Source organism: Festucalex cinctus, chromosome 12 (assembly GCF_051991245.1).
Source record: "Festucalex cinctus isolate MCC-2025b chromosome 12, RoL_Fcin_1.0, whole genome shotgun sequence".
In the NCBI taxonomy this organism is placed as follows: Eukaryota; Metazoa; Chordata; class Actinopteri; order Syngnathiformes; family Syngnathidae; genus Festucalex; species Festucalex cinctus.
The window spans coordinates 261202-288191 of NC_135422.1; the positions used below are offsets into that span (position 1 = coordinate 261202).

At 42.8% G+C, this 26990-nt stretch overlaps 4 protein-coding genes across 15 annotated transcripts in view; 2 read left to right on the forward strand and 2 right to left on the reverse strand.

The window, feature by feature from the left end:
* The window catches only part of LOC144031746 (protein YIPF5-like), a 74819-nt gene extending 71026 nt beyond the window's left edge, over positions 1-3793 (reverse strand). For 2 of the 3 annotated variants that reach the window (XR_013287601.1, XM_077539149.1), the window contains exons 1-4: positions 2427-2527; positions 1489-1631; positions 339-484; positions 82-263 (exon numbers count right to left, since the gene is read on the reverse strand). Coding sequence is in view for 1 of the 3 variants with exons in the window: in XM_077539149.1 (XP_077395275.1) it covers positions 82-263; positions 339-484; positions 1489-1631; positions 2427-2461 (506 nt within the window). In the remaining 2 variants the exon portion in view is untranslated. Of the gene's footprint in view, positions 1-81; positions 264-338; positions 485-1488; positions 1632-2426; positions 2528-3077 lie in introns of those variants that run through there. The other variant, XR_013287602.1, reaches the window with a different exon arrangement.
* On the forward strand, positions 3639-8131 carry lamtor3 (late endosomal/lysosomal adaptor, MAPK and MTOR activator 3). The gene is made up of 7 exons (XM_077539151.1): positions 3639-3810; positions 4040-4079; positions 5489-5523; positions 5824-5882; positions 6762-6895; positions 7677-7740; positions 7837-8131. The coding sequence occupies exons 2-7, from the start codon at positions 4071-4073 to the stop codon at positions 7908-7910; spliced, it is 375 nt and encodes a 124-aa protein (XP_077395277.1). The 5' UTR covers positions 3639-3810; positions 4040-4070; the 3' UTR covers positions 7911-8131.
* A 1362-nt stretch (positions 8132-9493) lies between these two features.
* On the reverse strand, positions 9494-19649 carry dglucy (D-glutamate cyclase). Of its 8 annotated transcripts, XM_077538436.1 has the most exons (17): positions 19485-19638; positions 19057-19127; positions 17229-17324; positions 15420-15573; positions 15125-15211; positions 14690-14834; positions 14471-14621; positions 14277-14399; positions 13959-14174; positions 12836-12953; positions 12576-12718; positions 11726-11825; positions 11480-11628; positions 10860-10979; positions 10214-10371; positions 9991-10141; positions 9494-9890 (listed from the first exon to the last, which is right to left on the reverse strand). In XM_077538436.1, coding segments are annotated over exons 2-17 (1977 nt in total). In that variant the 5' UTR covers positions 19121-19127; positions 19485-19638; the 3' UTR covers positions 9494-9888. The 8 variants fall into 8 exon arrangements, with proteins under 8 accessions (XP_077394562.1, XP_077394558.1, XP_077394559.1 ...); XM_077538432.1 differs by having other exon boundaries at positions 9494-10141; positions 19542-19649; XM_077538433.1 differs by having other exon boundaries at positions 9494-10141; positions 19527-19643.
* Positions 18784-26628, forward strand: ldah (lipid droplet associated hydrolase). 3 transcript variants are annotated; one of them, XM_077538440.1, is made up of 8 exons: positions 18784-18801; positions 20724-20923; positions 21005-21148; positions 21395-21529; positions 22720-22889; positions 23922-24162; positions 24374-24456; positions 24897-26628. In XM_077538440.1, exons 3-8 carry the CDS (start codon positions 21010-21012, stop codon positions 25083-25085), a joined length of 957 nt encoding a protein of 318 aa, XP_077394566.1. In that variant the 5' UTR covers positions 18784-18801; positions 20724-20923; positions 21005-21009; the 3' UTR covers positions 25086-26628. The 3 variants fall into 3 exon arrangements, with proteins under 3 accessions (XP_077394566.1, XP_077394565.1, XP_077394567.1); XM_077538439.1 differs by lacking the exon at positions 18784-18801 and adding an exon at positions 20273-20474; XM_077538441.1 differs by lacking the exon at positions 18784-18801 and having other exon boundaries at positions 20273-20923; positions 23979-24162.
* Positions 26629-26990: the final 362 nt, after the last annotated feature.

Here is a 26990-nt window from a genome sequence, read left to right on the forward strand (position 1 = left end):
TCTTTTTCCAAATGAAGACTACGTGGGACAGAAAACAAAAGCGGGTCTTCATAGATTCAAAGGGAAGTGATGAAAACTTACTGCAAAGAAGAGATGACTGCAAATGCAGCTAGAAGAAGCAGGGGCAGAAGGCAGTAGCCCAGGACGCTGGCCACGCAGCCGCAGGACGGCGACGTACAACTCATCAGACTCAGCAGGATGTGCATCACAATACAGCCCACGACACTCAAGCCGTAGATGGAGCCAAACTGAGCTTTGCCTGCCTGCAAACGGGAGCCAAAAGGAATTGGCAAGAAGCGCGCACGCCTGTGGGCAAAATGTGGACTGGTGACACTTACCATCATTAAAGTGATCCCCAAAGCAAGACAAAACAAGAAGGGGCCGGTCAAATCAGCCTCGTTCATAATGCTGCCATCTGCTGGTTGAAAAGGGTTCAACACTGTCATGGTCTTCTGCCAGACGTGATCAAAATTGATGCCAAGTTCTGGAAATAGTAGGATGGCGCCATTATTGGTATATCCCTGATAACAAAAACAAACAACATTCGCTACGTTCGCAAACACTCGCAAGCCTTCGTGGCTCTGTGTGGAACTTGTCACCCACTATCCAATTGCAATGATGTTGGAACATTGTGAAAAATGTCAATAAAAACAGAATACGATGATTTACAAATACTTTTCAACTTATAGTCAATTGAGGAGACTACAAAGACAAGATATTAATTGTTTAAGAGAGAGATTTTCTTGACTGTGTAGTTAAATTCCGTGTTTATGATGTGGCGGTCAACATGTTTACAAATCATGCATTGCAGGTTCTTTGGGTGCTCCCAATTGTCCCCAGGTGTGTTTGTGAGTGCGTGCCCTGCGATTGGCTGGCAACCAGTTCAGGGTGTACCCCAACTACTGTCCGGAGCCTGCTGGGATAGGCTCCAGCTCCCCCACGAGCCTTGTGAAAATGGATGGATGAATATTGATTTGTATGGTCTTGTTTTTTGCAGTTTCAGATTTGTGTCTTTTATGTTGGAGTTTCTTTCTGCATGATGAGTTCCATTCGTTGGCCATTTTCTGTTTTAGCATGACAGTTTCCTGTCCCGCATTTTGGTATACATTACCTTCTTAAAAACAAAACCTGTTTGATTATTTTTCATTACGCTGCTTGTGACTGACAAATCGCCTTCAACCTTTTTTAATTGGTCAAATATAATTTTTACTTGGTCAAACAATGGCACAAGTTTCCTAACAAATAATCAGACATACGCATGAGCATAAACCTGTTTTGTTTTGTTATGTTTTGATTTGTGATCTATTATACCCTACTAGTGTATTGCCATGAGTAATGTGGGGTAGGACGAGATCAATTCTTGTCCTTCTTCCTACTCTCTTTGAACATGTAAACTGTGCTGAATTATGTCTTGTCTTTTTTTTTTCTTTTTTTTTTTTTAATGTCTATATGTTGAATAAATCAATCAATATTGTGACCTGTTTTTACCTTCAAGAAGAGGGAGCTCCTCTTCAAAAGAATCAGGCCTTACTTTGTGGCCAGTTCCAGAAGGTTGCGTAGGTTGGTAGAATTGTTGATTGTATTGTTGCTCCATCGTCGGATCCACAACGTATCGTTTGGTGGTGACACCTCTGTTCCAATGAAAAAGAAACACAAGAGCAACATTAATCATGATGAAAACATTTTTTTTTTTTTTTTTAATTATTCAGTCATTATTATGTTGTAAATGAGCTCTATCCCAGTTGAGGGGATGCAGTGTTTCCGCTCCGAATTCTGTCAACAGCGGTTGACGGGGGCGGGGCATATCGGTGTTAAGCCAACTTTGCGCTTTAAAAAAAAGCGAACAGCGTTATTGCTGTATGCTTGCTAAAACAAACGAGTTGCAAGAGCAGAGCAGTGGTTTTGCTTCTACTTTATGGGGATGTAACCACATCCAAACATCACGATACGATAACTCTCACGATATTGTGGGGGCGTTGGCGATATTTAAAAACGATCACAGTATTGTAAAAAAGAGAAGCTCATACAAAAAAAAGAAAGAAAAAAAAGCACAATATTGTGCTTTTGTACATGACAGCAATGCACATAAACCACCTACGATCTCTCATAATAATATTGAGGCACTTGGTAATGCAAGCACAAGCAAGCAAATTACGTTGCCCTTCATCCGACAATTCGCATAGATTTTAAACACACAAGGCCAAAACATCCCTAATGAAAATTAAATGGCACTAATAAACTAGCCACTAGAGGGTGCTAGAACTGCACAAATTGAAATCAACCTTACTTTTTTTTTTTTTTTTTTTTTAACAAATTGTGAACATGACGATGACGATATTGTGGCAGTTTTAATATCGCGATATCACAATATTGCCCTTATCGTGACATCCCTACTACTTTATTCAACAGTTTAACAACGTACTCACGTTATTTTTGGATCAGTCTTCATGCCCAAATCCATCAACGTCCTAATCTTGTGTATCCGAATCGAACAGCTGAGCAATTTCTCCTTCAAACATGCCAGGTTCCCGCTCGTCATTATCGGAGTCAGGCTCGTTGCCATTGTGGATGTTTAGCAATGATGCCGACTTTTGCGGCAAAGGTGCAGGAGGCGCACAACACACAACCCCCCCTCACTGGAAATGAGAATGTTTGGTGTCGCAGAGTTGCATAAGAATGATGAGGAGACGCGCTGACCATCAATCCAGATTTGCTTGTTACCCAATTGTTTACATATTAAAGGTCTTGAAAGTTGAATAAAATGTACATTTCTTGGATTTTTGTGTTCAATTTTGTGTTCATCCTGTTTTCCATGTCTCCCTATTCCACACACAGATGAGGATCGTTAGCTGGCTGATGAGCCGTCATTGGAATCAGCTGCCTGGCTGGATTGTGTGCCCTGGGAGGGGACCAGGTTGAGAAACACGGCTCGGATCATTTCCTTGCTACAGTTCTCTTTTTGCTGTGCATGTGTGGTATGACAAATGACATGAAATATGTTGAATCTTGAATGAATGTCCAGTGGAAAAACAGAAAACAGAAAAAAAAACTTTCAGGAAAACAAAAAACAAACTCACCTTTTTGTTTTTGAGGCAACAAGGTAGAAGGGCACTTGTCTGTTTCTCCACTAGTTGTGAATCGACTGCAATGTGAGCTAGCTTCCTGCAGGGCAATCTATTCATATCTCGCTATTTATGGATTTGCACAACTGTGTCCTGCCTTGTGTTTTCAACATGATAATATTGAAATACATACAATTATTTCTCAAGGAGGTAAATTAAATTAGCTGTAGGCTATAGCTGTCTCTTTGATTTCATTTGAACCAACCATTTCTTGGTTTAAAACATTAGCAAACATTTCCGATAAGCTCCGTCAGGTCAGTCATCAATGCATTTTTATGCATTACAAGATCATATCTAACGTAATAATTAAACACATGATCTCAATTTGACGTCGAATTTATTCATGAACTCCTTAACTTTGACGGAAATGTCAATAAAATCGTCAGTCACTACTCAGTTATCCATTTGACAAAACCTCAACCGTTCATAACAGTTTCATTCTTGCCATGATGGAAAATGACATTCGCACCAGTTAAATATTGCCCATCTGAATGATTGTACGAAGATAAGATGGTGTTGCGGCGTTGTGTTTGCGCAGCTTTGACTTTCCTCAAATCTTTCTCCAAAGGCGGAAACAAAACAAGCAGGTCATGTGACTTTGTGCGTGTGTGACCGCCACTGACTTGACTTGACTTGACGTCTGTGCTGGTGACACAGTTTGCAGTTCGAATTTCGTACCAGTGGGCAGGTTTGTGGCGTCCTTTCATGTTTCTCCGAGCGTTTTTGCTGCGTTACGTCTGCTATTCACCTCGCGCAGCTCATTCGACGCAATTGCAAGCGGAATGAAATGGCGACACGGAGCAAACTCGCGCTAGTTAGCTAGCACGGTAGCATTCGTGGATGTTCACAAACTTAACCTTGCGTCATTTTCTGGTTTGTTGGAACGAACATTTGTGTTTTATTCCTCCTGCCGTCAGGATTGAATGACACGTGAGAAGACTGGCCACCATGGCTGATGTGAGTATTTCCAGATTCGTACGTGCTTCTTACTGACGTGCTCACAGATGTTCAATTGCGGAAGTGCTACCGAACACTTGTTGTGACAGTCTCCTATTACTAAAGTGAACAAAAGAAATCCTTAGAAGCAGCCACGCAAGCCCAAGCCATGACATTGATGAGCTTGTGTTTGCCATCACTTTGTTCGAGGTTCATCATGGTCTCATCAGTCCGTTTTGGAACAAAACGTCTCTGTAATCATTGACAAAAATCCAGTCTGGCCTTAAATTCTAGGCATAGTGCGTAACAATTAGTGCCATCGAGTCGTGAACTCGTGATTCATTCATTTTAAAAACCTAGTATTGATTTCAATAATATGCAAAAATAAATATGTCCTATCACATCAACGTACTTTTTTTTTTTTTTTTTAATATATAATTGTAGGTCTTGTAATTACTAACTATATTACATGGCTGGAGTCTCAACTTACAAGGTGCTGCCATGTTTCGCTGCCATCTTCTTGCTACGGATGCCCAAAGTGTAGTTAGCCGGTCCAGTTTAGGTTCCGTTATGAGGTATCGTGTGTCACGTAACGATGTTGTTCACGTACGATTGCAGCTTTGGACAACTTTGGTACTTTGGGAAGGTGGTCCTAATTTGACATTGAATTGATGTATCTGGAATTTAACTTGCCTTAAGCAGTAGGAGTCAACACAATACTTTGCAAGCAAATTTGAAAAATAACCATTTCCTGTTTGGAGAGATTCATCATACTATATGGCACTGTTACACGTACAGTATGTCATCGGTTTGAAGGATTTGAAACGGCCAATGTTTCAAGGGCACAAACGCAGTGGCTACCTAGTTTGCGCTGTAGTACAAGCGTAAATCGTCATCAGGCGCAAGAAGGCACTTTTAGTTACTACCTACATCCGATTTTTCATTTGGTTCTTCTTTAGGCAGTATTTTTGAGGGATGCACGATAATGCTATTTTCAATCGATACCCAGAAACCAATAATTTGCAAGTGTCGATAGCCGATAATTGTTTGCAAAATGAGCTTAAATACAAATATACTTTTGAGTCTAACAAATACACTGAAACATTGTCTAAACTTGACACAATGTTTCAATGCATGTAAAGCACCATGAAGCTGAATTTGGTTGATATAAGCCACGACCACAACAGATGGAACAACGTGGCATGTCTCTCATTATTGCTGGATTTCTTTATTATCGTGCATCCCTAGTGTTTTTTTCATAGAAATATTTACTATAATTTTGACTTTACTACATAATTAGCATGGGCTCGTGATAAAAGTTCCTAAGCCTCCACATTCGGATTACGTTGCCGACGTAGGAACGTAAGCCATCATAAACTGAGGATCCCAATATTATTTTTATGTCTGTATCTAACATTTTTCTTTTACAGGACTTAAAAAGATACCTGTACAAACAGTTGCAAAGGTATGTATAAAATATGATGTGAAATCATTTTGTTACTGTATGTATTTACAGTTGATCAGTCGGTCAAGACATTTGTAAAATCAACGGAACCACAAAAAACGGGTTTGTTTGAAGACTTGTCTGACATCCATAATGTTGGCAAAGGCTGAAATAATATAGCATGAAAATAATCATTGGAAGTTATCATACATGTATTATGTCATGACTCTGGAGGGCCAGTGCCGGTTCTGGGACGTCGACCACAACAGCTCTCAAAAGACTTGAAGCCTGCACTCTAATCTCGTTTGTGCTTTCACGCAGTGTTGAAGGTCTTCACGCAATCGTGGTCACAGACAGAGATGGAGTTCCTGTTCTTAAAGGTATTCCAGATGGCTCTTACTTGAAGGGGAAGGACTCATTCACGTCTTGATTCACGTCTTGATTCACGTCTTGGTTGACGTCCTGGACTTCAGTCAAAGTGTACATGCCCTGAAATGGCGGGAAGTACAAAAGTAAAAACGAAACTGGCAGTTATGTAAAACCTCTCTTTTGATTATTTGGCACATTCATCCATCCATCCATCCATCCATCCATCCATCCATTTTCTTCATTTGCACATCATGACTTGTTTTGTGGTAAAATACCCAAAACTGCAAATATCCTTCACTTTTAATAACATTGCAATATTGCAAGCATTTTTTATTACCAACACCCCTTTTAAAATGAATTGAAAATTAGCATAGCAAGCAATCATTTACAGGCTTATTTCAAAACTTTCATCCATTTCTCAATATGTGATAAGGCGACCAAACATTGACTGTATATAGTTCACAGTCATAATGGGGAAACACTAAATGTGATGTGGCCCGTGACAAAAATGAGTTTGACACCTGACTTACCTCGTGTTCATCTGAAAAGGGAACAAAAATCACTTTCCGAGTTTGATGTTTCCGAGCGAGTTACGTTGGCTCGACTGGTGCTACGGAAACGCGTGCCCGTCGCTTTGCCAACGTAGCGAAATGAGGAAGCAAAACGAATCGTAGCAACGGAATAAAAATGTTTGGTCAACCACTTGAAAGGTTTGCGTTGTTAAGACACTTGAACATTGATCGCTTTCGTCGTCCTTTTCTTGTCTGTTCCTTCAGGTGCAGATGCCAATTAGTCGTCTTTGTTTATGGAAAGAAACACGAGTAGTAACTAATAATTGTGTTCCTGTCGCCTTGTGTGATGGATCCCATATTTGTGCATTCTTCCCGCAGTTGCCAACGACAACGCTCCAGTCCACGCGCTGCGACCGGGCTTCCTGTCCACGTTTGCTCTGGCAACGGATCAAGGCAGCAAGCTGGGCCTCTCCAAAAACAAGACTATTATCTGCTACTACAACAGCTACCAGGTCACACTGCACACAACATTGACGTCAATAGCGCTGGGAAGAAAAAGTAGTCGACGGCAAAATACACGCTCCAATCATTTCCAAAAACATATTTGCGGCACCCGGACGTTGCCCGCAACTAATGTTCTGATGATGTCATCTTTCTGCCAACTGTTACGATAACGACCATGTTGTTGGCGCAACTTCATTGCCATGTGTGCTAAATCAGGAGCAAATTTGCCCCAAGCTGTCAGTTTTGTGGGCGTGTTTGCGCCGGCATATGATTGGAGCAATATCCAGACTGCGGGTGCAATATTTTGCGCTGTTACCGGCGGCAGCAGCGCATTCTTAGTCAATATGCCCCTTTCAACTTTTCTATTTATAATCTTTCATTATTTAGGGTTGGGGGGGCGTGTTGGAACGGAAACGGTGCCGATGTGTGGAAACATCGACCCCATTGGTATTGAAATGAGAAAAGCCAAAAATTGTGTTTAAATGTTGATCCAAAACGAGCACTTGGAGACAATTATTGCCTCATTTGCAAATAAATGGCGGGACGAATCCAGCCACTGGCTTGAGTGTGGGACTCCTAGCGGTACTCGCGTTCACTTTCGTTACGTGTTCATTTGTAGCATTATTCATTCATTCATCTCAGCTCTGCCATAGCGAAAATCCACATATCATTGAAATGCATCGAGAAAAAAAATACCATCAAGTTAAAAAAAAAAAAAAGAAGCCATCTCCTTTTCTGGTGTCCTGGTCGATTATCGTCTGACGTTTTTGCTGCATCTGTGTTGAACAGATTGTGCAGTTCAACCGCTTACCTCTCGTCATCAGCTTCATCGCCAGCAGCAGTGCCAACACAGGTCAACAACTTTTCCGTTTGGTGCCTCCCTTGTGCGTTTTCTTGTTTGACCTTCGGCCTCTCGCCATGACACGTGATTTTGCCGTTGTTTTCTCAGGTCTCATCATGAGTTTGGAGAAGGAGTTGGCGCCACTAATAAATGAGCTCAGGCAGGTAGTGGAGGTGACATAAAGTTGGTCTCCCCATCCAAACGTCTGCGATTGGCTGACGACAAACTCTCCCCTCGTCTCGTCTCGTCTCGTCTCGTTCCTTCGCATCTTACACTCACTTCAATCATGATTGAACATGTCCACTCTGTGCTGTGTTGGAAGGTTTGTGTTTTTTTCGTTTGTTTCTTTCATCTGATACTGGAAATCTGAATAAATGCTTGATTTTAATACATAAAAAGAGAACTGCTTTGTTTTTGTTTTTTTCCCCCTTTTGAAGGATTTGATGCACAGTTTAAAGCAGGGATGGGCAATGTCGGTCCTCGAGGGCCAGAGTCCTGCAGGGTTTGGATGTTTCCCTTCGCCAACATAGCTGATATATGATCATTTGATCAGCAAGCTCTGCATGAGATTGAAAACGATCCCGTCGATTGGAATCGGCTCGTGTTGGAAGAGGGAAACCTCCAAAACCTGCAGTACTCCGGCCCTGCTTCTTTGTTGAGCACAGACTTTCTGTGTGTTTGTCGTTGTTTCGAATGCCACATGATCGCGCGAGACACGGCAGGAAGTGGGCGGCGACGGAGCTGCCGGACCGGATCCGGTGTGAGTTGGCCAAAAAAATGGACGCGTCCGGCGCACGCAGCCGGTGTAAATCCCGGGTAAGGACTTTTCTGGTCTGAATACACCCTAAAATGTCACTTTTTTTTTTTTTTTTTTTTCCAGTAATGGCCCAGTTCAAATGATGTTAACGACAAACTGGATTCAACAGCTAAATACAAGATTGATGATGCAATGTAGATCAAATCATCAGGACAGCCAGAGAAAACGCACAGCACAAAAGTGTTGCTTAATTGGAGCCATTTTTTGGAATCAATATGATCGTGAATGTTGAGACGTACTCTTTGTCTTAGCAGATTTTCTCAGCAACTTGTGTCACATTTGTGGCTTGCAGAACTGTAGCAAGCGTTGAAGTCTGAAAGGACAAAATGCATCATGAGCGAGACACCGCAGGGTCCTACAAAAAGTCATGGCAGAGTGGATGGGACACGGGGTGCAAATCCAGCCAAAACAGCTTTTGTACTCATCAAATTAGATTAAAAAAAAAAAAAACAACAACATGGCGGCCGCCCAGACTGATCAACGTGCATGTGTGAAATAAAGCACAGGTGTGTTGTCGCTGTCAGACATTTTGTGAAGTGAGTCAACAAGTCGTAACCACGAAGCTGACGAGCACTCCAGAAAAGTAAATGACAAATTGAGGTTACAAGGACGCCTCAATCAAATTTGTGCCTTTTTGCAGGCCTTTGTTGTTGCACGTTAGCTTTTGAAAGGAAAACAAATTGATCCGTGCGTGTCACAGACACTTTTTGACCTCAGTCATGCACAAAACCGTAGAAAAATGGATTTTGATGGCATGGCACATTTTCAATGTGCATACTATTATTTTTCCTAATTTTTTTTTTTTTTTTTTTTTTTTTTGTTTGCCCCCCAAAAAGGATTGTTCACATGCCAGTCCTGAACATTTTCTCACACAAATGTTTCCACTCAAAACCGCTTTCTTAAAAATGATAGTCATCTTCTGTTTTCATTGATACTCACAGTCAGGTGTTACTTTTAGAATATGTTTTATTGTGATGACAAAATGCTTCTTGGTGCCTATGGAAGGAGACGATAGAACGTATTCCTACTGTTAGATCACAAGAGATTAATTTCATTTTTTATAAACTATAATATTTGTTCATGCATGCATCAAATTATGCATAAAACATTATCATACCCAGAGAAATGTCACTACATTTCCTGCCTAGGTTTCATTATTGAGTACAATTTGAAAGGGTGATACATACAAGAAAATGTAGTGTAGAGACGTGAATAAGGCATATTAGGTATCATTTGTTTTTCTTATTTCTTTTGTGCACAATGTATGACTGTGAAAGCTTAAATGGCAAAGATTTTGACCCTTCTGATTTGAACGTCACCATTCCGCTTTAGGTATGAGTCGTCTCTAAGTGGAAAAACAAATCATACAAAAATGCAATATGAAAAAGAAAAAGATTTGCTTGCAAAAAGACCAAAACAAAGTTGCCTGTGCAATCACGCCTCACATTGAGATGAGCCAAGAGTGACATCCAGTAGACTGGTGATGACGTCAGAATGTGTGGGGTGAAAGGTCAAGCCATCCACCTCCATAGCCAGATGAGCGGTTTTCCCACTTCGAATGCCAAAACGCACCAGAGTTGACAAGATGGACTCCTCCTAGAGGGCACGAGTGACAAAGAAGTTCACTTTGACGGCTCGGACAGACGTTCCCAAATCGCCACATTTCACCTTCTTCACTGACGGCAGATTTGCAGTCCAGTCTTGCAACTCTTTGGGGCTTTGCTGATCCGCTCCGAGGCCTTTGTTTCGATATTGCTGGTGGGCGGGGCAGGTGTTGAGCAGGTACAGGCCGCAGGCCACAGCATACCCTCCCCAGTTGGAAACCCCTGCAAGAGGCAGAGAGAGTGCAAAGCCATCAGACATCATCAATACTTTGGTGACCTCATGCTAATTCATAAGCGCCTTGTGAATAACTGTTAAATGATCGTTCAGTCAGCCTTTCACATCAAAGCAAGATCCTTTTCTATTTGGTCCCCTCCCACATGTATACATTTTGGAACCAAAACGTTACTCCCAATTCCAAACATATTGTAAAATGAAGACCTGCGTTCATCAAAATGAAGCCGTCTGCTATTCGAAAGCAGGCCTGGCTGACCCACAGCTCGCAAATGCTTTCATGCCACTCTTGAAGTCCTTTTCAGAACCAACTGAGCTGCGCCGATTGTCGTCATCAACGCCACTGATTGTGTACGCCGTTAGTGGCAGACGTGAGCACGTCAATACGGCAATGAATTTTGACCGTCACTCATTCGGTCATCGTCAGTCTGTCAAGTACTTTCAGAAGAATCACACGGTCATTTTCAACACGAGAAACCTGCAGTGACGGCGTAGTCAGCGGGAACGTCGCACGCTATCAGATCCCCCTTTGGCATCAGACTCTTGACTTTCTCCTTGACTTTCCCCATCCCCAACTCATTTCCACCGTCACCGATTCCTGCGGAGGAGCAAACAGGAGCATGGCCTGACATACGTTTGTATGTACGTTTTTATGGAAGCATGTGCACCAGACCCACTAAAGTCAAATATCTACTGTATTCCTCCACTATAACATATTTGCTATGAAAATCATCCAAAAGTGATGGACACAAAAATTTGTCAAGTTGAATCATTCCAATTTTGAGCATGCGTGCCAGCAAAACGTGGGGTGTAAAATAAATAAGCACAAAAAAAAATGGCCTTTTGGCGCGTGTATAATATTCAAGTACAGTACGTGTTATTCTCGAGATATGTTAATACAGTTACATACAACTCAACGTGCTTCATTATTATGCAATCATTTTCTATTGTCCAACATTGATTTGAAAGTATGAAATATGAAACTGAGAACAAAACGAGGGCTTTTCTCGCAGTCAAACATTATTGGCAATTTCAGTCTTGGCCAACGTTAATGTGTAACTTTTTCCTTCCGTGAGCTACAGAAGGCACTCAAACTACCTATCGTGGTGATTCCTGGAATGTTCTTTGCGGCAAGAAACAGGTCGTCAATTGGATCCACCAGATGTTTGATGTTGATTCCCCTCATGTTGTAATAGTTTCCATCCTCAGCTCGTCCAGTGCGCTCGATTGCCACTAGGTGGTCGTACCTGGTAGCGCACATCCAAACAATCAAAGGTCACGTTCATGTTAATGACTAACACATGTTGAATGAAGTGAGCACAAATGTTTGACAACTTTACTGACCTTGGCTTAGCGGGGTCTCCCCGGTGACACAAAAACTCAAGCGCAGCGTTGGGAACACTCGCTTCGAAGGTGACCAGTGGGATTGTTGATTTCAGGACACCTGACAAAATGATTCATGTTGTGTGAAAAAAATTTAATTCATAAAAAATCCGCAATTACGGGAATCCACGGGGGGGTACACTGAATTCTATAAAGGTCATCGTATATATATATATTTGTATATATATTTGTATATATTTGGCGTTCTTCATCAAACACAAAATGTTCTCAGTAGAAGTTTCCTGATGCAGATAACACGTAACCTGTTGCGGCTTGACTGAAGATGCCAAAGATGAACGCCATGTTGACACATGGCAAGCGGATGAGCATCTGGTGTCACATTCATCAACATTAAAAAGCAGATATACAAAAGTACCCCATCGATCATTGATGGAGGAGGCAGCGGCCCCTCGTATCGGTTACAGCAAAAAAAACAAACAAAACATTTGACTGACAACACTTTGATCATGAACACCACAAGCAAGGCTGAGCAATTTGGCTCGACAATACTTCAAGTTGGATATATATTGTCCAAACAAGGAGAGGCTTTCACACGCAAAACATAAAGGAGGAAAACGCTAAAGACAAGAGGCTGTAATAGTGAAAAAAAAAAAAGAGGCTGTAATAGTGAACAATGAGTGGATGGAGAAACTCCTGCAACCTGTCACTTGCGAACATCCGGCATCTTAGCGGGCCACTATAAGACGCAACGCGAGCACTTGCCCTTTGCTCGTGTAGCCAAATGACAATGAAGTTGAAAAAAGGAATTGAGCGAGCGTATGCGAAGCAATTGCAAAAAGCAAAGTCGTACCCGTCGTCACGGCCGCATCGACGATGGCCTGATTCATCTGTACGGCTCTCTTGTCCGTCACCATCGTCACTTGCTTGCCAAGGGAAAGCAGCATGGTTGCCATGGCAATAGCTCCAGGTGGGCCATCAGTCTCATCAGGAGGACTGAAAGTGAAACACGTCAAAAGGACGTTCAGGTAGAAGAGTCGTGCTGCAATGAAGCTCGACTTTTTGGGCAGCTCAGAACATCTTCTTTCCTTCACACCTTTTTGCAACGCGTACCTGTGCATGTAGTGTGTGGGGAAGCCCGTCGTTATGGCCACAGAGGACGCGTGAGAGAGCGCCATGCAGGAGCGCAGAAGTTCATCTTCGATAAACAAGGCTTTGATCCCCCGTTGACCTGTTTGACACAAGTTGGAAACCTTGTAAATAGGAAGTTAGCATACATTTGCCGCAACCAAGAACTGCTTCCGCTTGCAGTGAAGACCGCTTTGCTCTGTTTCCACTCACATTCACATCGTCTGCCTATTTGAAGATAGAAGCGCAACATCGAACGCAGCAGAATGGTTGGAGCCAGTCTGCTGAGGTCGCCTGTTTTCTGCTAAGAAATGATTGCAAACTTAACCACACGTGCTCAGCAATCTTCAATCAAGTACACTGTGTTCCAACTATGCCTTGCGTTTGCATTTTTAGGCTTGGAACAACTATGGGTGTGGAAAAGCAAATAAATAGAGAGGGTGAGGAGAGGAATCTTCAGAGAATGCAGGAGTGAATCAATCGTATCAATCAGTGTATCAGAGCCCTGATCGGAGTGTCTTCTCTCCTTTTCGTGTCGCGTTTAATAGATGTCAAACAGGAAACCCTGACAAGCACTCGGACGAGGACGACGTCTCCACCTCCTACCCGGAACACAAATAAATGTCAGCCAGGTGCTGCCTTTTGTACAGAGGTCATTGCTCAGCACCTCACATTTTCTCAATGGTTTCAAGTGTTTTTTTTTTTAGTACAGTTGTTATCTGAGACCGAGAACTTTTATGTTTGTTTGTTTGTTTGTTTTCTCGGGGCCGCTAACCAACGTCATTATTCATTTGTGGTAAAAGGCAAAATACAAATTGCAACTGTTTGCTTCTCCACGTTTTTTAAACAGCTTCTCGGATTTGCAACACGTTAAAAGGAATTGCTGGCTTCCATTCCACTTTTCGCCAGAGGGGTCGCAAATGTGCAAAAACTCGGCATCTCGCATTGGGCGACTTCATATAACTGAAAAGTTCAACTTTTACTCAGCTTAGTTGTTTTAAGTTGAAAGAGAAACAAAACGTGCCGAGACGCCTCTGGCTAAAAATGTACGTCAAAAATGTACGAGGCATGTGGGTACCTTGGTGACACGGGTGTCGAGCACCAGTACCTGGGTCTTGGCCTATGATGTCATCCAGCCGCCGGATCTTGGCCACGGCCCCCTGCGACGCCAGACTGTAAAACAAGGGATGCTGGGATATCTGAAAGCAGACGCTCGCCGCGTCCCCACATTTGTCGCCGCGAGGGACGTCGGGTACGAGGGAGGAGTCTCGCACATCGGTCAGGAACATGCAGCCTGGTGAGTGACTGAATGCCAATGGTGGCTCTGGAAATCAAGGAACGCTTGTTCAACACTCCAAAACAAAACACTGAAAATGAAAAGGAAAACCAGGCTGTGAAATCCGTTTCCATAACAGGTGACACTTACTGCTGCTGGCGATGGCCTCGAGGGCAGTCACTCCACAGGCCCAGAAGACTGGAACATCTCCAGGCTGCAGCGCAACCTGATCCCCGTAATCCGGTCTGGACAGGTCCCGTATGCCGAGGGAAGCTGAGCGCAAAAAGCCAAAGTTGCTTCCAAGAAAGGCCGAAATTCCTCTCAAGGCGAAGCGTGTTTGGCACCTGCGTCCCCAATGTGCACAGGTGCTCCATGCGCTTGCGGGTTCCGGCTCGTGGCCTGGACTGCCGCATCCAACATGGCAGGTGGAACTGGACGCATGGACACCACAAGAGGGCAAGTGAAAGCACCAGCCCCGACACAGGGAACATCCGTCTTGAAGCGCAAAAACCAATTCAGCGTTTCAACGGGCAGACGGGACTTTGGACACGTTTGCTTCCTACCTTGTACATGCTAACATTTCTGCCTTGCTCCACATTCCTGAGCACAACTCCAGCGTTCTTCAGGCTGCCCTCAAAGCCAAAACTGCAGCCCAGATAGAAAGTGACCATGTCTGACCACTGCACGGACGGCTTCTGACACGCGCTGCTAAAAACACAGCACGTCAAGTCGGAATCCCGATAAGTACCGATTGCACCGATTGAATAGATGAAGGATTATATCCACTCATGTATACAAATGTTGACATGTAGAGGGAACAAAGAAAAATGCGAAATGACAAATCTACAGCTTTGCTTGACTAAGCAGAGTTTTAAAGCTGGGTTTCATTGGTGCAAATCTTCTACACTTTTCTTGAAAAAAACAAAAAAAAAAACCTCATCATCTGAGCTCAACTTAGAAAAATGCCTTTGTGGTGTTTTTTTTTTGCGTGTGGACACCTGAGTGAGTTGCTGTCGTCCAGCAGGCTGGAGACACTTTTTGCAACAACGCCATCTTCATACATTCGGTATTGTGGGACGTCTGTCCTGGTGACACAGACAAAAAAAAGCAAAAACATTCAGATACACAACTAACATTGTACTAGGACTGCAACAAATAATTCCTCGGATTAAAACAATATTTAATTTCCATTCTTTATTCCAAAACAGGACACGAGTTCAAACCGGCAGTGCAGATGCTGCACAAACAAAAACTGCGACATAAAGAAACGATATCAGAGCAGTAAACGTGTACCTGATGTCAGCATCCTTTGCCAGAAGCGGGCACGAAGTCTCACCCGCTTGACTGCGGTAGAGGAGTGGCAAAGGTCCAGGATTACTGCGACAAAAGGCTTCAAAATCGTTGGCCAGATGTTTGGGAACGATGACGACATTTGCCTGCTGGTATCCTGACACAAAAACAACATCGATGCGCAACATCAGCCCAGAAACCTTCCAAAACAGACATTTTGCACGTTTACTGTGTTGGGTTTGACCCCGGCAGACGAGACGAGAGGGTCGCCTCCCTCCGGGTCCTGACTGTCGTTTGTGCAAATGCACCCAGCAGCAGTTCAGAGCCGCCACCCTTTTTGGAGGGTGTGCTGGAGACGCGCCACCCGGGGACTCCCTCGTCCCGCTGGGGGACGTCAACGCTCACGTGGGCAATGGCAGTGAGACCTGGAGGGGCGTGATGGGGAGGATCGGCTCCCCCGATCGGACCCAACCCGAGCGGGTTCTTCTTCGGGACTCGCGCGCTCGTCACGGATTGTCCATCGCGAACGCCGTGTTCAAACAGGCGTGTCTGTCCATATGTGCATTTGACACCAGGACCCCCTCGGCTGCAGTTCCATGGTTGACTTTGTCGTCGTGTCCTGGGATTTCGGATTTCGAGAGGGGCGGGGCTGTCAACGGATCATCACCTGGTGGTGTGTCGGCTCCGATGCCGGTCCCACCTGGCACATCCAAACATATTGTGAGGGTTTGCTGGTGGAACCCGTCAGAAAGAGTTTCAACTTATCCCGGGGGAGACGGGGGACAGCGAGTCCGAGTGGGCCACGTTCCGCGCCTCCATTGTTGAGGCGGCCGATCAGAGCCGTGGCCGGAAGGTGGTCGCTGCCCGTCGCGGCGGCAATCCTCGAACCCTCCGGTGGACGCCAGCGGCGAGAGATGGCGTCAAACTGAAGAAGTGGTCCTATCGTGGGACTTCGGAGGCGGATCGGTGCGGCGTCTGCGCTGATGCGGACTCCGTATCGGTCCATTGTGGCGAAGAAGGTGCGGAGTCCATTTCCCGGTCGATCTACGATCTTACAAAAGCTTTTGTGAGTCAAACCCTGAAGATGCAAGGATTCCAGTAGATGGCAGCGTTACGCTTACTTGTGGTGCCATTAGAGAACTTGCAGACAATTCATTTCGAAGTACGTGCGATGTCAACATTGTGTCGAAATGGAGTTTGCTGGCTTGATCCTAACATGGGTCATGAGTGGAAAGGCCAGACATCGGCGAACAGAAATGAGCAGCGATGCTGCCCTGCCACCAACCGTGGGAACATTTCGTACAACTGGAAGTGTCCGCTTCCGCTTCTTGTTGACGACAAGCCGTTTCTCGCCACTGCCACGATCAGATGAAGGCACGGACCTACTGGACCTACTGGACCTACTGGACCTACTGGAGCGAGGGCTGCACACGGACTAAAGCGCAACTTGAAATGCCTGCTCTCCATTGTCCAATAATTTGAAGCTTGCCTTACTTGGCACAAACTTGCGCGTCAACTTGTTACGTCAAGTAAAAGCTGACTGCTCGGCGCCTTCAACGAGAGTTCTGCTTTGAACCGCATGACTGGTTCTAATGAACAAGTGGTCAACAGAATGGGCGCTTTGCACAGCTCGACTACTTCCTGAACTGAACACATTATTATTATTATTATTATTATTCGCTATTATTCATTTGCTTCTACTTGTACTGATGTTTTGCATTATTTCAAAATGTGGTTTTCCCATTGCTCCAAAGACAACAAGTCAGTCTTCCCCCACGTGTATGCGTATGACTGAAATGCACGCAGTCTTACCACTGGCTAATCCGGATGTGGTTGTTATCCTGGAATCTTCATTCCTAATCAGCAGCCTTAATTCAGCAGGACTCAACCAACGTAAATGATCCGACACTGCCATCACAGAGAAAACACATTCAGTGGGGGAAAAAAATCATCAAAATGCCAACGCATAAAGCTCCAAGCAATAAAACCAGCAAAAGGTCGTCGGACGAACTTTGTTCGTTTCGATTCAACACGTGACGTCATTATGACCTCCTCCCTTTAGCACATGTATTTCATCCAGGCGCCACCTGCTGGATATTTCTCGATAAAACAGCTTTGCCAGTCCCAAGGTCTTTTCATTTGCAACATGTTTGACATCAGCCCAAGTTATGAACAGGCTCTTCTCCATTTGCTTTACAAGATGAACATTTAGCATTTTGGTTGCATGTTGTTGCAGAGATGAGGCTGATTCTGTCCTCTTTCATCTAAAAACGGCTTCAACCAACAAAGCGTATGGAGGGATGGAAGAATGTTGATTTATTGTGACTGTATTGTATTGGTGTTCATTTTTTATGCTATGTTTGTTTGTTTTTTGTCTTTCTGTAAAGCGCTTTGTGACAGTTCAGGCTGTTTGAAAGCGCTTTAGAAATCAACTCGAGTTGAGTTTTCATTCAAAACGTGTGGCCTGGCGGAAGCAGCGTTTGCACAAGGGAACACAAGATGTTTGTGGATGGCCACAATGTAGTATGACAAAGGCCACACTTGAATTGTCTACAATAGTGAATGTACAGGATGTATATGAATCATAGTTGTTCATCAAAATCATTTGCTGTGTTGGCATACAGCATATTGACTGACAGGCCACGTGACTGTAAACAACCTCATCATCTGAATTGCAGCAATCCATTTCTTCTTCCTGGCAGCTGGCAGCATCCATCCAACCGTTTTCTTGACCGTTTATCCCTCACCAGGGAGGCGGGGGGTGCTGGAGCCTATCTCAGCTGGCTTTGGGCAGAAGGCCGGGTACACCCCGGACTGGTCGCCAGCCAATCGCAGGGCACACAGAGACCAACAACCATCCACACTCACAAGCACACCTCGGGACAATTGGTCACCTGCCATGCATGTCTTTGGAATGTGGGAGGAGACGGGAGCACCCGGAGAAGACCCACGCGGGCACGGGGGGAACATGCAAACTCCACCCGGGAAGGCCGGAGCCTGGACTCGAACCCGAGTCTTCAAAACTGGGAGGCGGACGTGCTTACGTGATGTGGATTAATTTACTTTAATTATGTGACTTATACCATTCTGGGAAATTTGGTATCGCTCACAAATTTCTTGTGTCGAAAATCGGTCATTTTGCAAATGATCTGGCTGAGCTTGTGTAATGTTGGTGTATGGCAGGGACATTGAACTCCGGTTCTCGAGAGCCGCTGTCCTTCCTGTTTCCCTCCTTCAACACAGCTGATTCAATAATAACGATTGCTGATGATTTGATCATTTGAATCTGCTGTGTTGAGGAGGGAGACGTCGAAAAGAAGCAGGCCAGCAGCTCTTCAGGGTCCGAGTTCCCTACCTGAAGTATAACATGTAGACAATTGCCACGGTTAGAATACATTTGAATCTTAATCATTTTCAGTTAAGTCATACCAGTGTATGGCATTAAAAAGTATTCTTCAGGTTCATTGCACAATGTACATATCAACACTGCATTCACGTTTACAAATTTGCTAGTGTGCAACGAGTGAGTGAGGTGAATGTTGGCTGTGACAAGCAGTTTGATTTAATGTTGTTTACGTTCGAGCCAGTGATGATGACGATGCACTTTTTTCATGTTTTATTATTTTAGAATGTGTTTTACCTTTGTTACAGACACTCCTGAAGAATCTTAAGGAGAGCCTTGCGCCTTTGACAGCTGTCAGCATGTTTTACCTTCACATTCGGGCAGACAAAAGTCATTCACTTTTTTTTTTAATCCAGAAAGTGATGCCATATTTTTATATACACATAATGGTCGCTACACTTGCACCATTAAACGGAGAGATGCATTACAAATAAGATACAAGCTGTACAGCTCTTATAAAAAAAAACGATGGGCATCAAGATTACGTGCACGAAAAGAAAGAGAACAATTTGGAATTTCAAAAAAAAAAAAAAAAAATATTGGATCGTATGAGTATACAAGGGTAGCAAGTTTGTCTCCACAGTAAATATCACACTTGTGGAAGAATATGAGAATGTGAATGTTCACCCTTGTATTGTTTCGCCCTTTTCGCCCGTCGTCCCTACCATTCACTTGCGATACAAATGAAACTCGCCGTTTCTTCGTACTTTTCGTCGGCTTACTTCCAAAGTTGCGTTGACATTCGTGCTCCTAGCAAGATGTCAGCGAACAGTCGAGGACACGAGATACACTGTAAGTGCAGTAGGGCTAATAAACAAAGGATCGGTGATCCTGCACGATCGGTGACGCGCATGCGCATAAGATCGGCCGCTAACTACGGCATACACACTAGAACGAAATACCTCTAAATGCCTATCGCGTTCGTAAAACCATGATACGCTATTCAAAACAACTTATTTCTTTATGCATTATGGATAAACTATTTTCATTGTACAGGTTTTAAAGACTAACGTTTTACCTTTGACCCAATATCAGTCTTCATTGTTATAATTTACGTTGAGTCTGCCGTGCGTGTGTTAAACGCCTCCCCATTAGCCACACATTATGTTCTAAAGAGAACAAAAATAAACCGTACCCACTCACAGAAACTATTTTTGTTCTCTTTAGAACATAATGTGTGGCCAATGGGAAGGCGTTTAACACACAAACACACACGCTGCAGACAACGTCAATTCTAACACTGAAGACTCACTAGGAATAAATGGAATCAATAGTAAAACGTTCGTCTTTAAAACCTGTAGAATTCAGATAGTTTCTTTATAATCTATCATGAAATAAAGTGTTTTAATTTCGCATCATTTTTTACGAACACGATAGGCATATCAAGGTATTTTGTTCTAGTGTGTATGCCGTAGTTAGCGGGCGATCATCTGCGCATGCGCGTCACCGATCGCGCAAGATCACCGATAGAGTCTTGACAGTGTCGCTGCCTTTTTGTTTGTCTCCCCCTGTTGTTATTTTAGTGAGTGATGTCCTCATAAATAAAGTTACAAAAAGAAAAAGTCATCAATCGAAAGTGAGAACCACCAATCACAGTCCAGGACAATACGAATCCGGAAGTCAGTTCACATCGTAAACAAATGACGATTGCACCGGTAAGCGACGCGTATGGAATCAGCTTCTGGATTAAATGCCTTCGTTTTCATTTACATCCATTTCAACCCCTTATCGAACTAGCGTACAATAAAATTGGAGTCACAGAAAGAACAGATTAGCACAGTCCACGTGTGAATGTGGAATCAACAAATTATCCATCTTTTATCCGAACCACGATGAGGGTTGCACTGTTTTGTCGAATTTTAAACATAGCCTAATGCTCCAGTTTTATCACCAGTGTTTTATAGTCTTTTACAGCCAAACTTGAAGTTCAGTTTGACGACGTAGGCTAATGAGAATTATTTGGAAGTGGATCAGCACTGAAGCTGCTCGTGCATTTCCTATCTTCTGACGTGGAGTTAACCTTTTGGACCCCGCTGAAAACCTGTACGAGTCATTTGAAGACGCGGTGAAACGCTTGATTTTTTCTTTTCTTTTTTACAAATTGGTATGTATGTTATTGTTTACAATGTTTGCTTGCTTTCAAATGTATGACTTTGACGATAACTTCAATTTCTGCTTTTCTAAGATGAGATGCAAAACACGGTGACCGACAGTAGGAATGTAGCACAAACAGATTTCATCTATTGCTATGGAGCCATCACAGAGGTTCTAAGATGTGGTCCTACTCACTTGCACAGTGGACAAAAAGTGCTTGTTTTAGTTATTCCTGGTGAGTAGGTATCATCATTATTCGGTTTCCTTATGGCCGACTATCTTGTCTGCTTAAAATGAAATATCAGTGCTCCTGTTACAATGCAAGGCCAAACAATAGTCTTGGATTTTTATTTGTGTGTTAATCTGTGTATAAACCTTTATAAACTTTTATCCTATACGAGGCTTATACTGGACTTTTCTCTTCCAAACGCTTGATAATTTGCCTTTAAGTATGTATTTGTGTATGTTTTCTTTTGTCCAGGTAACCCTGGTTTAGTGGGGTTTTACAGAACCTTCATCCAAACACTTTATGATCTGTTTGGCTGCCATCACCCAGTGTGGGCTGTAAGTCATGCTGGCCACTGTATGCCACCTGCATCCATGGAGATGGTGGAAGGTAAAATGTCAACATATTCAAGCGCGAAACACGTTGGCACTTCATTCTAAGATCAATTTGCCATGTCGAGGATTTATTATGAGGACAGTTAAACTGGCTATTGTTGATAACGGAAGTCATGCTCTGTCGTGTCGTGTCATATTTAGCCATTAAAGTGTGAACAGAGTTACACGCTTTGAAATATTAATGGGGCAAAAAAAAAAAAAAAGTATTTAGTGAGCCAACAATTTTGCAACGTGAAAAAAAAATTGTAGGATTTTTAAAGAATATATTTGTAAATTATGGTTATCTGTATTATACTTTTCACAGACACACTGGGAAAATGTATTAATAGGCATGAGCCGATATGAGCAAAAATATTGAAGTATTAAAATTACAGCTCTAAAAATTTTTTTAAACAAAATATAGGAAATTTGGTACATTAAGACACATGTTAAGTTTCTAAATAAATAAATGTTGATATTCTTCCTCTGCTTTAATTTTTCTTAGCAAGACACGATGTCCAATCACTGGTGAGCTATTTTTGCATTCATTGAAGGCAATTGACTTCAAAGATGCTGCTGGTTTTTATTTCTTAGGTACAATGCAAGCTGCAAAGGCAAACGTGAACTCCCTATTTAAACTTAACGAGCAATATCGATTCTGACGCCTGCGTATCGATACGTGTATCGGAATGAGGCTCGCTTTTCGCGTTTCGATTTTTTTGAGCACACCCCTAGTTTTTCCACATACAAAAGCAGCCTGGGTGGATGGATTTGAAAAAATACAAATAAAAATCAGACTTGTACTGTGTGCTCGGCATGTAAAAATCATATACTTGTCACATCTCGGGCATGAAATACTAATAATGGAAAGAAAAAAATCCGCTTTGGGCTGCAGCGTGCACATAGCCGAACATCCATCAGCTTCGTGATGTTGTCATGTCGACGAGAATTCCAGCTCGGGTGAAGAGGATTAATGGTGGGCACACAAAATATTGACACAATTTGGAGATTTTCACTAAGGGAGGACACATCGTCTTGCTTAAGATTTAGATATTAATTTCATTGAACTTTGAGGGGACAGTAAATATATGCTTTGATATAAGCATATCAATACAAGCATTGTGGCAAAGGCTCATTTCTTCAGTGTGAAAAAGTCTATTTCCAAATAGCGTATTAACTTTTGTGTCGCTGCATTCATTTGTACAGATGCCGACTCAACAGTTGATCGCGACACGTTTGGTCTCAACGGTCAGATCGAACACAAGTTGGCCTTTCTGAGAAAACATGTCCCAAAGGAGACCAACCTCATCCTGGTGGGACACTCCATCGGCTGCTACATCATTTTGGAGATCATGAAGAGAGATGCCAGTCTTAAGGTTTGTCATCTTTCAAACTGCACACCACAAAATGCTTACACTGAAGCAAAAGGGCAATCTTGTTCTTCTTTTTTGAAAGCTTTGCCTACCCACAGCTTTATAAGACGCGTTACGTATTTGCTTTCCGCAGTGTTGCGGTTATGAGTAAAGTTAACACTGAACGATTCACACGCAGTCAAACCATAGACACGATTGAAAGAGTCCAACGTGCACCTCGAGCGACCTTTACCCAGAAATCATGCACCATTTCCCGCTTTTTTTTTCGGTTATATCTCCGGAAGCGTACGTCCATCCGGGCACGTGAGGGCATCGTTGGACTCGTCGCGGCGTCCTCTATCCAAGCGCCAACAGATTCAAATAATAACAACAACGTGCTTTTTTTCAAAAATTCTTATTATTTGAGAACTGCCGCCAGTCTGAATGTGTTGCGAAGTAAATAACAACGTCCAAATAAAGTTTCTACAAAATGTTGAAAAGCGAATCTCATAATTCTGTTAGTCACAACCAAATAAATCTTATAGCGCAAACTTCTGATTCTAGTCAGGGTTCCTTTTCACATTACTTGCGCTGATTGATGAAAGCGGGATGTTTAAAAATGAAATAAAACACATACTGTAGCTAGCTATTTGATTTGATGTCAATGAAACGGTTTTCAAAACAAAGACAAATGCGCTTACTTTGTGATTGGATGGTCGAGTGCGTGGAGGCGGAACTTCTGCCTCTCAGCGTATCCGCGCCCACAACACGCAAGAAGGCTCAAAATAATGAGTGTATATTTTATGCACTAGCACAGAACAACTTGGGAGTGAACGAGGTTGTTTTTCCTGTAATGTCGTATTTGACAGTCATGGATGGAGCAAATTAGGACATTTCCGATCATGCGTTTATCGGGCAACCGCGTACGACAATCAGATCGCTGTCAAGTCTCATGTTTACATTTTGCTGCAAATTCCCATCCATCATCTCATATTGTGATTCATTCTTGAGAAATTCTCCACCTTTCAGTTTCGACTTGAGTTTTCTTTTTGACAGATTGTGAAGGCCGTCATGCTGTTCCCCACTATTGAACGCATGGCACTGACTCCCCAGGGGAAGGTCGCGACCCCTGTGCTGTGCCACATGCGCTACGTCGCCTACCTGTCGATTTTCCTGCTGTCTCTACTGCCCGAGACCCTCAAACGCAGTCTGGTCCAACTGGTTCTTGCTGGTATTGGCTCTCTGGACCACTCCGTCGTCCAGCCGACTGTGGACCTGCTCGGTGGCGATTCTGCAGGTTATTCTTCATTATTTTCAAAACTTGAAGTTTGTTGATCCTTTAACTGGCAGTGGACGGTTGCATTCATGTAAATGTAAAAAAAAGAAAAGAAAAAAAAAGTTAACCACAGTAGAATGAAACTTGAAAATAATAATGTTTACTCAGCCTTGACATGATGGAAAGTGTAGCCAAAATAAACAACTAAACTAAAGTCTCTCTCTCTCTCTAGCTAATGCTGTGTACATGGCGGGGCAGGAAATGAGAAAAGTTTTGGAAAGAGATGACAGGACCATTAAGAAAAACCTTCAAAAGGTGCGACATTTATCACGTTTATATCAAGAGCTGTTTGTGAATCAACTTTCATTTGAAAGGTTGTCCAGTTAAAAAAAAAAAAAAAAAAAAGACCCAGAAACTGAGGAAATATATGCATCATACTTGGAGAAGTAACTTTGCTTTTTGGCTAACTAGGTCAAGTGCGTCAACATTTCTCTTGAATTAGTCGTTAAACGTCGTGAATGTTAATGTTAAAAACGAGATGTGATGTTGACTGTGAGACAGCTTTTATGATTTCCCCTTGAAATTTTGAAAGTGCGTAAGAATTGTTTTCATTCCTGGAACGGATTGGGCTTGATCTTTGAGGTTCCATTAAAAAAAAAAAAAGAAAAAAAAAAAGACTATTTTCATTGTTTATGTACCTGCTGCTGGTATCGTGGACGTCATATTTTAACTCCATGTCTGTTGACTTGTTTTAGCTCATATTTTATTATGGAGCAGCAGACCACTGGTGTCCTGTCCAATATTATCGTGAGATCAAGAAGGACTTCCCAACTGGAGATTTCAGACTTTGTGAAAACGGATTTCGTCACGCTTTTGTTTTGGACGCGGGGAGAGAAGTTGCAAAAATGGTCGCCGAATGGATCCAGAGCCATTTGAGGAGTTGACACGTATCCACATGGAACAATTACAACTCCAAAGGATAAAAGGCCCTGACGGCCCAGGCCACAAGCGATATTGGCTTATGGGCACGTTGGAATTTTTCTTCTGTCTGGCCTGATGTGTGTGCAAGATTTCACGAGTTTTCACACGTTTCGGCTCAAATCTGTGGTCCTTTCTCAAGGTGTCTTTTTCTCTGAAACGCTTCTCGAGTTCTTCCTTGCCCAGTTGGGGGTTTGGGTTGCGAGATGTCGTGTTGTCTTTCAACATGCATCAATTGGCGTTCCACAGGGTAAATACAAAGCGCACTTGTGCTCAACAGTCCCCATGTAAACAAAAGAGCGGTTCTGGTGATGTCACACCATCTCAACTGATTAGAATTTTGTCACGCTTACCCAAACAAACATCTGAATTACCGGCTGCCACCCATTTTATTTGTGCACTGCTCTAATAATTGATCACATTTACAATAGCCTTTGTCCTGGAAAATGATGTTTCAATTGAAATGATTTGCTCACACTTAAGGCCATAGAAAAAGTTGTGTTTGCACAAGGATCTCGTGCCAACGTACTCCCAATTTGATTTTTTTTAAATCAGAAAAATGAAGACATATTAATCAAAGTAATATTTATTTCAAAAATATGTTCATTAAAATAGGTTTCATTTGTTTCATTCATTCATATAATGAATAAGTAAAGCACGTTTGTCATTTGAGCGCCGTGTTGGTTTGCAAAAGAAGAACGCAGGCTCGATTTTTTTGGATCCAGTTTTGACCCTGATCCGCTGCTAACACGTGCGCCGTGTTCAAGCCGGTTTGCCACCAATCCCGCTAAGTTTTAAAATGGATTGAAAAACAGATTGAGTCCATGCTTATCAGGTTGGATTATTGTACTAGCGCCTATTTTTGTGTTCGTCGGGCTGCCGTCTTGCTGTTTCAGTTGCTCTAAAACGGGTCAGGTGTGATGTCAAATTCCTCCAGGTCACAATTTGATCTCGTTTTCTGTGGTGGCTCTCAGAATGTGGAACAAACTTCCATTGACCACGCACAAACGAGTTGCCAGTTTTGTTTTCACCATTTGGTTTTTACTCTTGTGTTTTATTGGCCTTCCTTGTTTTTCAATCCAATCGATTTTAGGAAACAAACGTGCAGCAATTTGCGGTCAATGCAATTGTTTCAGGAATGAATTGTTTGGCTGAGTCAAACTGCTCTTTGGTTTGGTGACTGGCAGAGAGTTTGAGAGGACTTTTGACCCGTCTGAAAGGACAGACAGAAAGCAAACAAAAGAAACGACAGGAAATAAACATCTGGTTATTTCAATGAATGAGATGTATTTGATATTGATTTTACTTGTGGTCAGCATGTCCTTGCAAGGTTATCTAAAAACCCCCCCGATGTCATTGACCGTGGAGGGCCAACAGGAAACAGAACAATGAATGGGGCTTGTATATTGATTTCAACTCTCCTCAAAGATGGTAAATGAACATAAACTTTAACCGAAAATATTTGTCTTTAATCGAGTGCGATATAAATCATAATACTGAACTCTGAAATGGTCTATTTGTCAATCATTTCCTTATTGAATGACTTTTCCCCCCCACTCATGTATTGAACTCAGCTGGACTGTTCTGGTTGTCCGAGAAGACGTTTCAGCTCTCATATCGATAAATCGTCCATTGTGATTGATTCAATGCCATGAAATGAAACGAGCTGGATGAAGATCATCTTCACAGGCATTTTTTAGTCCATTTTTGTACGTTGTCAAATGTAATGTAATGAATGTGGCGAATGGTTGGGGAACGCTGATCTTAAATTGGAGTCTTGTGAGCTGTAGCGTGACGTCTGGGAAATTATTTGCAATAAATAATGGTTGTTGTATCCTTTAAAAAAAAAAAAGTGCATAGTGCATACACAC

What these genes read in the sequence shown, in the direction of transcription:
- lamtor3 (XM_077539151.1), top strand. An exon ending in CTGTACAAACAGTTGCAAAG is followed by an intron (nt 5,524 to 5,823) that starts GTATGTATAAAA and finishes GCTTTCACGCAG; the next exon opens with TGTTGAAGGTCTTCACGCAA. An exon ending in TGGAGTTCCTGTTCTTAAAG is followed by an intron (nt 5,883 to 6,761) that starts GTATTCCAGATG and finishes TTCTTCCCGCAG; the next exon opens with TTGCCAACGACAACGCTCCA.
- dglucy (XM_077538432.1), bottom strand. Translation starts at nt 19,120, where the DNA reads ATGCTGACAGCTGTCAAAGGCGCAAGGCTCTCCTTAAGATTCTTCAGG. An exon ending in GCAAAGGATGCTGACATCAG is followed by an intron (nt 15,212 to 15,419) that starts GTACACGTTTAC and finishes CTGTGTCACCAG; the next exon opens with GACAGACGTCCCACAATACC. An exon ending in CGATGCGGCCGTGACGACGG is followed by an intron (nt 11,826 to 12,575) that starts GTACGACTTTGC and finishes TCATTTTGTCAG; the next exon opens with GTGTCCTGAAATCAACAATC.
- ldah (XM_077538440.1), top strand. Translation starts at nt 21,010, where the DNA reads ATGCAAAACACGGTGACCGACAGTAGGAATGTAGCACAAACAGATTTC. An exon ending in ATCCATGGAGATGGTGGAAG is followed by an intron (nt 21,530 to 22,719) that starts GTAAAATGTCAA and finishes TCATTTGTACAG; the next exon opens with ATGCCGACTCAACAGTTGAT. An exon ending in GCTCGGTGGCGATTCTGCAG is followed by an intron (nt 24,163 to 24,373) that starts GTTATTCTTCAT and finishes CTCTCTCTCTAG; the next exon opens with CTAATGCTGTGTACATGGCG.